Source organism: Neodiprion virginianus, chromosome 2, assembly GCF_021901495.1.
Source record: "Neodiprion virginianus isolate iyNeoVirg1 chromosome 2, iyNeoVirg1.1, whole genome shotgun sequence".
NCBI classification, from domain to species: Eukaryota; Metazoa; Arthropoda; class Insecta; order Hymenoptera; family Diprionidae; genus Neodiprion; species Neodiprion virginianus.
This window is the reverse complement of record NC_060878.1, coordinates 10,126,389-10,140,724: the sequence shown is the minus strand read 5'-3', so window position 1 is coordinate 10,140,724 and position 14,336 is coordinate 10,126,389. Positions and strand designations below refer to the sequence as shown.

At 37.2% G+C, this 14,336-nt stretch overlaps 1 protein-coding gene across 1 annotated transcript in view; it reads right to left on the bottom strand.

Annotated features, from left to right (window-relative positions):
• LOC124298929 (low-density lipoprotein receptor-related protein 4) overlaps positions 1-14,336 on the bottom strand; it is a 30,645-nt gene extending 16,309 nt beyond the window's left edge. The window contains exon 1 of the mRNA XM_046751611.1: positions 13,730-14,336. Coding sequence (XP_046607567.1) covers positions 13,730-14,112 — 383 coding nt within the window. The 5' untranslated portion in view covers positions 14,113-14,336. The remainder of the gene's footprint in view (positions 1-13,729) is intronic.

Here is a 14,336-nt window from a genome sequence, read left to right as displayed (position 1 = left end):
AATCGAAACGAGTGGATACGTTATTCGTATACTTTTCACTTCGATGCGTGACAACGAAAGGCGTAAACTTGGTAAGGATAAACATCCAGGGTAGTATATACGCAATATTTTGCATGGAAGAGATAAGAAATTTGAGCAAAATGTATCAAGAGAAGCAATAAAAATCGTACCGCATGTATTGTATAAACATCCCGCAGCACTTGGCAAAAGTACGATCGATACGTGCAAAAAGAAATTGTAATCACACGGATACGTTAATTGGATATCTGTCGCGGTTGTGAGATAATGAGAAGAGGATCGGAGGCACTTGGGTTCGATAAATTATTTCTACATCGGTTCGATGCGTACATGGACACTTGATCAAATACAGCTCTCGATGCATTCGGTAACTGCAACATATCGTCTTGACGTTCAATTTCTCACGAGAAGGAGATCGATCTCAAGTACGGGATACGCGATTAGTACAAGTCACTTTTTCAAGCAGAAACAATTAATTAGTCTACCAATTGCGGTGTCTTTATACGGTATAACATGGAGTTGCAAGAAGATTAAGAAAACGAAGAAAAAAAAGTTTGAACTACGTCAAGGCGAGTTTTTACTCGGGTATAACCATCCTTCATCGGCCTAATTTCCCGTGCTCGGATGCGCTTTGAGATCCTCGTCATGCCCGCTTTAATCTTCTTCACGTGCTTTGAATTCACCCTTGGAACATTCGGGCTCTGTGAACTGAAGTTGCCTAATTACACGAGCAAACTTCCCTCAAATTAGCATCTCAATGAAGGTCACCTTATGCAGAATTACAGCTGTAATTACGGTAGACAATTATACCGTACACGAGTGAAAATTACCTACTAAACACATGCTTATCGCTGTTATACGACACAATACTTGCCACTTTTAGGAATTCGGACTAAATGGGAAAGTCTGAATTGAAAGATAGATAATTGGGTAAAAACGTTTGAAAAATCACCAGCAATTTTAGCTGCGCTAATCATAGTGTACAAAAATGAAACATCGACTCTAGTATGCGAATAGAAATGAACCTGAACAGACTTGGATGTTCGATTGTTTATTATTGCTTGATTTTGTTTGTTTCATGTAGTGGGTTTTCAGAATATAAAAATATTTACGAGAGAAAGGTGATCAAAATTCACACAAAAGCCTTATTTTTTCTCTCAATATCTATTTTCTCTTCTTTGCGTGTATAAAACTCGAAGTCTTTCTGACGTGTGTTCGCTTATAACTTCAAAACTACTGAACCAATTTTGAATCTTTTTTTTCTGTGGAAAGCTCCAATGTCTGGTCAGGCTTTAGACTTTATTTCGTTACAACCAGATCAATAGTTTTGGAGATGTAACGATATTTGTAAGCCTAGTCAGAACAGGATCAAAAACTTTGCGAACGCTTAGAGATTAACTTAGGTTAGGTTTTAGGTTAGGTTTCCGGGTAAGTTTTAGACAAGGTTTTAGGTTAGGTTTTAGGTTAGGTTTCAGACTACGTTTTAGGTTAGGTTCAGATTGGGTCTAGGTTAGGTTTCAAGTGAGGTTTCAGGTTAGATTTTAGGTTAGATTTTAGGTTAGGTTTCAGACTAGGTTTTAAGTTAGGTTTCAAGTGAGGTTTCAGGTTAGATTTTAGGTTAGATTTTAGGTTAGGTTTCAGACTAGGTTTTAGGTTAGGTTTCAAGTGAGGTTTCAGGTTAGGTTTTAGGTTAGGTTTCAGATTACACTGTTAGAAATGGGGTGTTAAATGTAACACCGAAAATATTCTATAGAAGTCCACACCATTTTTGAGATGATTTTAAGACCACGTGGTGTCAAATATCGAACGATTTACGCCAATGATGTTAAATTTTACACTAATGGGTGTAGATTTTTACCGACACCGTGAATTTTCCAACAGTGCAGACCGGATATTGTCAATCTACATCTAAATATTTTCACCTCTAAGCAAGATTGTCTTGTACGAATAGAATTTTCGTTACATTACATTGGATTTGCTAGTATATTTATAAAAGTGTAAATAGTATTACGACGCGCACATTGTACTGTGCGTGCAGCGTAATTAAAAGTATGGCTCGTAAAAGGAGAGAGACCTGCAGCTGTGGTGCGAAATTACGTGCCCTGACCTCGGCTGCAGGATAACCTTTCAGGAATTGACGCCGGCCCGAGACATCGTACATCAAAAAGTCTCGAGTCTTCCAGTTTTACGACTTTTTCGTCTCGACAACGTATAATATTTATAGACATTGATACCATATTTGACTGCGACGAGATTTACATCGAAAGCTTCGTTTTTGCTGTTAAAAAATTATTCACAAATGAAGGAGAATTGAAGGAACGGGGCTTCGTCAATTGACATTTACGAATTCTTGTATTTTTGCCATTTATTCGGGGAATTACAAGTTTAATCGTTTAATTTAGTTCCTTGAAAGGCTGTACAGTTGAAAATTCATACTTTTTTGGTAATTGTATTACGAAATAGTCAAATTTTTAGTGTTCACCGAATTATTATATCCGTAACCTACAGTGATTTTTCTTGAATTGTAAAAAAAAAAAAAAAAAAATCAGGTACACTGAGATTATGAACAAGAACTTTGATATTGATTTTCTGAACAAATAGCAATATTGAAATGACTAATATCGAGATAGTAAAAATCTATTCCGGTAAATTTGTAAGAATAGTTTAGCAAAACGAAAAGTATTTTCAAATTTATCAAAGTGAAAATTGAAGGAGTTTACCACATTTTTCACAGTTCAGAAGTAGTTTGAAACGAATAATCTGTAATCAAGCTCTTGTTTATAATTTTAGTCTCCTGTTTCTTGCGTTCCTTGAAAAATTATTGTGGTTTAAAAATGCGATTAAATAAACACTCAACGTATGACCATCGCGTAGGAAGAGTAGCAAAAAAATATGGATTTTCAACCGTATAACCTGACAGAATAATAATGGCAATAAATTATTGAACTGCGCCTCTTTTTAACCTTCAACGCTTTCGTTATGAGCCGCCCTTGAGAACGAATGTCGCAGAAGCGAGATTGACCGAGTGGAAAGAGAGATTACGACTGCAAAATGCTGGGTAATAATAAAACCAAGTCCGAATTACAATGTGGGAGTATGTGAAAAAATTCCCACCAAGCAGAGTCGGGTAACAAAGTCGCAAAAGCTCCAGACGTGGTTATGAGCCGTAACTTAACCCCGGGAATAAAAAATTAAAGCTCTCGTCGCGAACGAGGGAACAATCGAGTAAGCAAAACGATATCTTGGTAACGCATTCGTGCGAAATGACTAACAGAAATAACCTTACACTTGTGAAATTTCAAATTACAGGACTGAGAGAGATGTTTAGTTCCGGTTACCGCTCAGCCCTTACCTATTTTCATTTTTCACCACGATCGAAAAATATAGTTCTAGAAAGAAAATGAAAATTAGTTTTCTAGCTGTTACCAGAAAGTCTGGTATCCGTTACTATTCTTTCTCATTACGATCACTGTTGCTAGATTTTCTTGTAACCGTTGCGAAAATTTAATGCTCGCGTAACAATAAATTGACGTTGAAGCCTTATTTAACTAAAAAAGTAGAGTGAACTTCAGAAACTGATTTTGCGTTGCAATTACCAAAAAAGAATCGACAATAATGCAAAATGTTTAGGCGTGCCTCGTTTTTCGTAATTCCAACAATATTCAAACGGATATTTTAACGATACCTGTTTTACTGAATTTTTCTAGTTACCATGACAAGTGAAATTTTTTTCAGTGAGTAACGATAGAAATTACTGGTGAAAAAATTGTAGAACGACGCTTAAACTTTTCACACTTTTCCAATAACGCCTAGTAAATATCATCGTGATAAAATTTCGGCTGTCGGTCAACTTTATTCAAACCCCATTTCGTACACTGAACAAGTTTCGGGTTAAAATAAGCTAAATCAAATGCTATATTTAGTCTGTGACTTCGCCAGTGTAAATTTCAGACCCCAAACGGTAAGCCGATCAGAAAATGTTTCGTTAAATTTTGCCAATGCCCATTCAGTGCGATATAATTCAACGAAGTGAATAATCGGTTGCTTGTAATTAGCTAGTATTTGCTCCGAATACACACCGCGGTGTGTGCGTGCCTACAAATGTAAATACATAAATTATTGCGTGATTCATGAAACAGCCGGTGATTTTCGCCCGTTGCTTTCGATTTCCTTTCTCAATTTCTCTGTCTTGTGTAAACGTCGCCTTCGTTCCTGGAAGACTATTTCCATCTCTTACAGTCAGCCGTTGCATACTTTTCCACCGTGCCAGGGAAATCAGCAACATACCGACAAATATTTAATACACTGTGCGGTAAAAAAAAAAAAAAAAAAAAAAAAAAAAAAGGCACATTCGTCGATGAGTTAGAATTTCTTGCGCCTTATTACAACCGCTGAGAGATGCGTTAGTTTTTTCTTCTTCTTCTTCGTCACGGAATAGATCCGAAATGTAAAAGGCAAAGTAAATAAACAATTTTTAAAAAGCCGCTTGTAACGTGGGAGCAGCAACTTGTTCTCGATAAAATACCTGCGCGGTGTATTATAACGACTGATAAAAAAAAAAAAAAAAAAGAAAAAGAAAAAGAAAAAGAAAAAATAACATAACGGTACATCGGATGGTAGCGGGTCGCAATTTTTCCCGAGTGAATTATTGAGCGAAGACGCGACCTTGCCCGTAACTTGGTACGAAGTGGATACCGTCATGCATACCGTGGTGATTGCACCTTGCCATCGAATAGTTATAAATATCAAATGAGGAAGAAGGAAACTTGTTTCACGGTTAGTTTATACGCTTCTTCCTTGCCGTACACGCAGTAACTGCAAGCTATGAACGTTTTCCACGCTTCCGGAACGGCTCAATGTACAGTATGCAGTAATTTTCGTGACTCACAATTGATGACAAAAGGGCTTTGAATTTTATTGAAGATTTGAAAATCGTGTTTTCAGATTTTTTTCTACCGCAAAAGTTTGAAATAAATTTTCATGATGTTTCGTCCGTCAGCAAAATGTGTGTTTTTTTACTTTTACCTGAAAAACTTGTTGCGAAAAGCAGGAAAGAAATTTTCAAATAAGGATGTCGCCGAATTGAATTCTCTATAAAAGTACCCATTTATCGGAATCCGTAATTCAAGCGGTTGAAAAATTGTACGCCTTGACTCGAAATTAAATTTTGCATAAAATTTCATCTTTAAGTTAAGTTGAAAATTCATACACAAATGTTTTTAACCCTTTGAGTCGCACATTATTTTACTCAGTCAACTTTTGTAACAAGATAGTATTACAAGGTTTTTGGAGTCGTTGATTACGAATCTGATATCAGGTTTCAAAAATTCAAGATCGCGGATCCAATATTGCGGACGAAAATTTCAAATTTAATCATATCCGGTCAAAAAACTCTGTGTATTGATTTTCGGGGTAACTGATTACAAATCTGACTTAGAATTTCAAAAACTCAGAACAGCAGATCCAATATGGCGAATCCAATATGCCGGACGAAAATTTCAAACTCGATCGAATCGTGATAATGAATTATCTTTCCGAAAGATTTTTTTCTCTTTATCGACAGCGAGTTGTTTTGGTTTCAAGGAAAATAAGATGAAGCTACTTCCAAACGAAACACACTATTTATGACTATCCTCATCCATTCCTCTTCATGGTATTTTCTAACGCAATGATCCACTTCAAAAGGGACGTCCTCATGGTCCGCCGTTGTCCTTTGAACCGAAGGATCGAGTCCTGGAAGCAAAAGAGCGAGACACTCTGGAGGCTCGAGTGCGGGCTTCGGTTCGAAGATGATATACCCATTCCGAGTTTTATCGACCAAGGTTTTCCAACCTCTTCACTCTGGCCGTACACCGCTTACAAAAGTTGCAGCTAATGGATTTACCCGCGCCGTGAATCACGGATCGGCATTCCTCCAACTGCCCGAGGCCAAGTCTTCCGTTTAACGACTCGAGTTCCTCTGAATTATATTTCGGTCAACTGTTTACCCCGACCTGTTCAATTAGAGACTCGTCCTGTACAGGACGTTCCTTGTCAGTCCGACTCGAAGCTTTTTCTAAACCTCAGCCAAAATTCAGCCATTGAACTTTTTCAAATACCATTCTCATTCGTTGTTTGAAAAGTATCAGTTTTTGGTACATGTTTTCGTTTACATTTTCGGTTACATCCGCGTTCTTCAGGGGGCTTTCAGCGCGATAAGAAGCAGATGGAGGATGATTCTACGGTACGAGCATCAAATTTACTGACCATAGGTTAAAAACCGGTTCACCTTGCGTGAAATGCCTCTTACATTCAATTACCAAGCATTTCGATTCGGCTGATATTCTACGCGACACGGTGAAAAACCTCGGATCGTGCAATCTACTTGTTCGTTTATTTACACGTTCATTGGTTTCTAGGATTTGTACGATTTCCGGTGACTCTCTTCCGATTCTCATGCACAGTTGAGAGATCGTTTCTCTCGGTTCTGCACGCGGATCTTCACGAATTCACGAATCCACGTGTAATAAGATATTCTCCTTATTTGGTGCCGCTGAAGGCTCTTTGTGCATGCAGCATCTTACATACGTGTATAAATAAAGGCGGATAAAGGATGGAATGAATCGATATATCAAAGCGGTTGTAACAGGATAGCGTGACGAAGTTCAGCTTCGCTTTGTCCCATTCACCTTTATTGCGTATACGGTATGAAGATATACCGAATCCGAGATACGAGGAGGAAAACAGAGAATAAAATTATTGTTTCACTGTCGGAATCGAGTTTAATCTCCAGAACGACTGTTGACTCACGTCTGTCGACGACCTGTGTTAACTCCGTCTTCCACATGCTCTTTTCATATGAAAACAACGCGTCTTCAAGACACAGTGGCGACTCGCTGAGAACGAGAGTGATAAAGTATGACGGTATATTTATAATGAAAACTGAATGTATGAGAGTGATAAATTTAAGTATGTGATAAAGATTAAGGCAAGTAACAAAAGAAATTGAACAATCGAAATTTGCATGTAAATTACAGAGGTGTAGGCTGGGATTCGGGAAATTTTTATAACGTATATGCAATTTTATGCCTCTTATAATTCATAAGCCATTTTTTTGTGAACGGATCGACTGTTCGATTCGTAGAAAATCGGGATAAAGTATCTTGTTGTTGGTAATAAACTGAAATTGTGAATCATCTTGTAATATAAAATAATAGAATCTCCTTGCCTATAGAGAATAGAAAATTTATGCTAATAATAAACGTATCTATTCATCTTATACTCTCACCTTTCTGCATATTTACTTTTCTATACTTCAACCTCCTAAATTTTTAACTTCCCGTTTCTATGTTCACAGAGAAAAAAGAAAGTTATAGTAACTTTTTTATCCGACGATATTTCGAAAACGAGTTACCGGATTTCGATGATTTTCGTGTCAATCAGCGCGGCTTTTTCAAACTTAGAACTGATTAAATTTTGGCTTTGATCGGTTCGGTACTTTTTCAATTATTTGAATAACCAAATTCCAAAAAATCAAACAAAAAAATGATGATATCTTGAGAAGGGATGAATGGATTTGAATGAAAGTTGGTACAGTGAGGTTTTTTGGGTCGCTAGTTACGGATTTCAGATCAGAATTGCTAAATTTATAGTACACGTACTCGGTAAGCTGAAAAAAATTAATAAAAGCATTTTGATTTTAATCAAACTTGGCACCCGTTGATTTGTTGAGTGGCTGATCACGGATCTGAAGTCAGATTATGAAATCCAAAATGGCGAACCAAAATGCTCAAAATTTTTTTTAAATCTACCAATTTTGATAGAAATTGGTAAGCAAAGATTTTTTGGTTCACCGATAACGAATCCGAGGTCAAACTCCCAAAATTTGTAACGGTGGATCCGTTATAGTGGTTTAAAATACAAAAAATCGTCGTATTTGCATGTAATATGGTATCCGAGGGCTTTAAAATCGTTAATCACGAATCTGAATTTGTATTTTGAAATTCGAATTTTGTTTTCTCTACGAACTTGAAGCCTGCAGAGTGAGAACGGGAATTTCTAAAGCCATTTGTTAAATTCTATGACACACATTTTCGTGTCCTCGAAAATTCTGCATTTTGAAACTTCTCCTCTCCGAAATATCTGCATTTCCATTCAACACCGACTTGCCAAATTTTCTGGTAAGATGTTGCCTCATGGATCCTTATAATATACCCATGGATCCAGAGTCCAGGTTCAACGTTCTCCGATGTTATGTTTATCCTGAAAGCCTGGCACGCGTTCCCTGCGGGCTTTATTTGCGGCTAGAATTTCGCGTTCCGGTTCTGTACAATTTTTTCAATAACTCGTTTCTGCTTTCGCCTTTCTGAGGTAGGATCATTTCACCCTTTTGAAAGCTTGCGAAAATAAGACGTAATCGATGAAGATGGCGGGCGAAATTTTGGATTTAGACTAGCAACGATTCCCTCCAACGATTGGAAAAATAAAATTAAGCCGTTGAAAAATTGGATCTCGAGTGTTTTTTTCTCACTTTTTCGCAGCAATTGAGGTTTCTAAGGAGGCCAGAAATTGCAAAAAGGTCCCCACGCGGAGTCTGGAGAAGGGCAGGCAGCGCCTTCGTTGATACCTGGCAAAGGACAGGTTTGCTCCACGTGTGTGCGAGTGTGTGCCATTTTTCACCGTTTCTTTTATTCCTCTTTATTCCTCACCGGCCGCTCTATAATGTAGGTACCTGGGTAACTCGACCGGCGTCAGCGAGAGCCAAGAACGAAACGAGGAACGAACCCGCGAACTCGATCTTGCCGAGTGAGGTGAAAACGTAGAAAAAATCGATATCGAAAGTGACAATTGTTGAAAATTTCACAAACGCGATGTTACATATTTTCGCGAAAAAAATTGCACGAGTATTTAGCGTGGGGTGAAAGTGAAGAAGGATTAGATAATGGAAAGGTCGTTTTACGAAATTTTCAAAAATTCAATAATCTGTCTCATTCGTGAGAAAATATTGCAAGTTTTAGCGTGGAGGTGAAAGTGAAGAAGTAATAAGCAAATGAAATATACGCGACGTTTAGTTTTCGAAAATGAGAAAATATATTTCATTCGTGTCATCAAGAAAGATTATAAAATAGAAGAGTCGAGATATATCATTTTTCAAACCGCAAACATCTATTTTGTTCCGGAATAAATTCAAGTTTTCAACGTGGAGATAAAAATGGAGAAAGATGACAAAATGCCAGGGTTGTGATGTCAAACTTTCAAAAACTCGAAAATCTATATTATTCACGTGTTTAAAATAGAAAGTTTTGATGTTGACATAGAGACAGGAGGAAAAGTTTTTTGCAAATGCTAGAATTTTCCAAATTCAAGCAACGGACTTTGCCAAATTAAACAGCCAGCTCGACTATACTACCGAAAAAAATTTTTTCCATTGCAGTGAAATGCAGTCTTTTACCATCCGTGTATCAACTGACTTAAATTTAAGTCTATCAAACCGAAATTATTCTCGAAAGATTCTTCTCAACTTTGGCTTTGTAGCAATACGTATTTTCCCTATCCACTTTTCGACCGTTCGAAATTTCGTAATTTAAAATTGAAATAAATTTTCGCCTATCTGAAAACTCGGGATCGCAATCTTCCTGTTCCTTGATCCTTGGACATTTCTAGCCCCAACCCGTTCGACAAACGCAGCAGAGACTCAACAGTAACGAGACTCGCTGACTCGAGGTTGTTTCTCGAACCCCGAGGCCTTCTCATCCTCACGCGTAGGTATAAGTCGGGCGTTTCTTTATGTTTATTTATTTTTGTTATTTCTCATTTTTTCACCGAGGCTTTTGCCGCGGCTGCGACGGCCATCGCTGTAGCTTAAACCGCCATGTGATCCACCGCGTGAGAAAAGGATGCCACAGGGTGCGTGTATCTTGATCTGCGGAATGTTCTCCCTGTTATAAAACCATTTCCCCCGCGTGAGAAAGGGGACACGCTTCGGAATATTGTCGCCGGAAATAAGAAGGGAAAAAGTCGTAAGGAATAAAGCAACTCGACGAATATAATTATGTTCCCGTACAAGTCCTCGGGAGATATTTGACAATAGTTTCAAATCCTCAATTATTTGTTCTTAACCCTTTATAGTCATTTTTTTTTTTTTCTTTGTGTATTTAGAGAAGTTTTCAATATATTTTTTTGCTATTTTTAATAGTATACTAATAGGCTAATTATTATTGTTAGCAACAAATTGATTAAAAAAAAAAAATCGTGAGAATTGAAGGAATAATTTATTTCCGAGATAGTTATCCCTCTACACGTATACAGATTTTATATAAATTGTGAGTTTTTGGGGTCGCTGATTACGAATCTGAAATTAAATTTAAAAAACTCAGTATCAGTGAACCCAAAAATTACTGCATCGAGTTTTTTGACCGTATTCGATCAAATTTCAAATTTTCATCCACCATATTGGATCCAAGATCTTGAATTTTTAACATCTGATTTCAGATTCGTAATCAGCGTCTCCGAATACCCTTGAATACAAATTTTTTTACTGGATTTAATCAAATTTGAAATTTTCGTCCGCCATATTAAATTCGGCATTTGAAATTTTTTAAATCTGATTTAATATTCGTAACCAGTGAGCCCAAACACCATAGAATACCATCTAGTTACAAAAGTTAATTCAACACAATGATTCATTAAGCATTCGGGTGAAATATAATAATTAAAATAATATGTATTTGTTTTTCAATCAATGAATAAACATGTTTATTGATTCCACTTCTTTTTGTTTCTTACATGAAAGCTTGATCCGTAGTCGCGCGATTTCATCAAAGTTCAAATCTCTCGAAGTAGACATTTTTGTAAAAAATTCTAATCGGTCAGATTAACTGGATCGTGATGGATTGCTTATAAAATCGGAATCCTCGATTCATCGTCCAACAGAAACTTCGCAGAATGCGTTATATAAAGTCTGCCGATTTTTCATTTGTTTATAAACCTGAAGCGCCTGCAAAATTCCGCTTTTCCCTTGCAAAAATTGAATCCGCGCGTTTACATTCGATATTCGTAATTCGTAAACTCGTGAATTATTCATCTTTTGCGTTCTTTTATTACATTAGATGATCAAAGAATAAAGTATCCCAAGTAATAGGATTCTGTATCGATGTTCTATCGTCGTTTCTGAAAGGATTTCCGAACAAAAATTAAGTTTACTAACAGAAAGTAAACCAAGTATTGGTCTTCGGTATATTTATGAGATCAAGACGGAAAAACTATTCTACATTTCCTAACATCATCAATATTTTTTTACTCATAACTGATCTTTCCATCATCAAAAGTGCGCGTGCAATGAAATAGAATGACTTTTATATCCCAAAAAATACCCCTCATGCAAAAAATATTGAAAATAATTAACTCAATCTTGATTTCGCAATTGAAACAAAAACTACACTGAATCGAATTGCATAGATCGAAAGAAATTTATCGATAATTGAAGAGAAGGATTATGGTGTAATTTTCTCTGAAAACGAAGTTTTCTTTACGAAAAATTATAATCGGCACAAACTGTCAAAGACATTTTTTTCTTTTTTTTTTTTTTTTTTTAATGGCACTTGAAGCCTTTTCGCAATTTTCTTCTTCAATTATCGTACAGTAGCAACTTCGCAAGACTACATTGTTAATTATCCGAACGTATAAAAAATTACTGACAAAGATATAAGCAATCATATATAATAATGTTGCTAACGTCTGTGTTGAATGCCCTGGTAAAAACACTTTGTATGTTTACAAAGTACGATAAATCGTTATTGAGAAACGGTATTTTTATCTCGGTTCAGCCGTGAGAATACACTGACATTGCAATGACTCACATGATACGGTGTATTTTTTTCTCAACGTGGAAGATTCAGTGTGTAATAACAAACGATACCTACAAATTGGGACGAAACAACATTTAGATTTGAATAAACAATGGTACAGGTGTCGTTACCCCCCCCCCCCCCCCCCCCCTTTGACGATATCTGGACCATTGTTTATTAATTTTGCTAATTATGTGCACCATGCCGCTGTTTTGTTATTAATTTCGACAGCACAAATTCTAAAATGTTCTTGAAACTACAAACAATAAAGCCCTCTAACTCAAATTGCTATCAGTGTTTTTCATTTTCTTTAACAAAAAAAGGCTAAAAATTCATATGATTTTAGACCGTCCAAGCTGTAACTTTCCCCCTTAATAGAGCTAAATTAAAACTGTTTGGTGTTACTTGATTTAGAGAATAACATAGTAATATAAACGCAAAATCAGAAAAACTGTTTATTCTTGCAAGTGTTCGTTGGTTTTTGTTCAGCAGCGCAACCGCCGTTTTGCAATTTTTCTGTTCATGATTTTTCGATAAACTTGATATTGAGTTTATATGTTATTGTGCAATTTACGATAAAATGGTTTTATTTTTAAATATAAGCAACGACAAATTGGAGGAATCGAAGGTCAACTATTCACGTAATTACGTACCAATTCGAATATTAAGTCGATCGTCAGCGATTTTAATTTTTTTCTGCGTAATATCAAACGATTTCAAACAGTTTTTGCTGATCGCCCAGCTTGTGCCGGATGATTTTGTATTACATTGGAAATCCTTCCAATGCCTTCAAAGCAATTATGTCACATTATTTAAAACTTTTCTCTATGTTGATTTACAAAAATTCGAGTTAATATCACGTGTTATTGGTGAGCCTTTTTGACGATTACAACTTAATTCCGATGCTTAAAAGGATAATGACTTTGATTTTCTTGCATTTTCCGATCGCAACTTCGAATAATTCCAAACGTTATTCGAACTTCCTACTGAATAATTGAAAGAAATTCCAGCTAATTTCAGATTATAAATATTTCGTTCGACCTAACTTAAGTGATTTCTTACGAAATCGCTAGTAAATTCTAAATTCTAAATGTAAATACACAACGAGCAACTTCCGAATATTCTCGCAAGAAATTCATACCTGCGTCTTCTCAAAATATAACTTTATTTATTTTTTCCGTAAAAAAAAAAGAAACATCTTCTAAGAATCGTCTCAAAGTTTTTCGAGCACATAGTTACGTTATTGATTTAACAGTATTCAAGATACTTCGTTGAAAACCTGGAATGAGTTGTGAGTTTTTCTATTTTCAGAAAGTATAAATAAATATCGTACAGATTTTTAGTCTATTCATTTCGCTACAAGACGAGTTTTGAGGTTATATTTTCCGAATTACTCGACTATTAATTCATACGAAATTCATCTATCCTGGCTGACCAGATTTCCTAACACCGTATACGTTATATCACAAAAATTTTTGAATCGAATCGATGTCTGGGTAATAAAACGTGATCAAACCTCGTGAACACTCTTAAATCGGTCACGTGATTCAAAACACCATGTGCTTTTAGGGACCAATGGGCTCAATTATCACCAATAAATTTCTAACGTTGTCGAAAACCCTTCGAATAATAAAACCTGTGTAGTCCTCTGAAGCGAGCCTAGACGTGTTACTAGCACTTTTAAGACTCAAATTTCGCGGATAAGAACAGTGTGAAAATGAATATGGCGACGGTATTTTTGAAATCTCCTTTTCGATCTACGAGTTGTTTTGCATTCTAGGGGGGTAATTTCATCGCGATCCAGTCTATAAAGGTTTGAAACTGGATTTACGTTCAAGATCAATGAATCGAGAAACGAAATGGAAATCGGGCCCAATTTCACTCACCCAGAATGGTGCCTGGTGTATCCAGGCTGCTGGTTCCCCTGGGCAAAAGGGTTCCTCTGCTGATGGGCCGGACGATGATGATCGAACTCCCCATAAGCGACGGCCCGAGTTCCAGCAAACTCCGCAGAAGCGAGGGCCACAAGTCGCTGAGGCCCCGCCTGATCGGGGTCGTTAATTCCAGCGCGCCACTTCCTCGCGGTTTGGGACTCACGGGGGTGATGCTGGGGCCGCGAAGCGTGCCGGAAGGCAAGGGAAGGCCAGCGGGGCTGGCCCACTTCTGGGAACCGATTAGAATCAGGCCCCTGAGGCTCCTGATAGACGGCAACCGCGACTGAGGCCCCGATGACTACGACGAAAAGACGGAAGACCGCGATCTCCTTCATCTCGCTAAATTCTATTCTTCCTATTTCGCGTTTACGAAGGCTGAGAGACTCGAGGCGTCGTCACCACATTTCCGCTCCGCGTGGTGAACGCGGCAATTTCCGGTTTCTGCAACTGTCTTTTCTCCTGATGGTGAGGGTCGTCGAATCTTGTACCGCAAATCCGAGGGTTACCGGTTACCTCTGGTAGAAAATCTCACGACGGTGAAACAGAGACTGAGACTCAC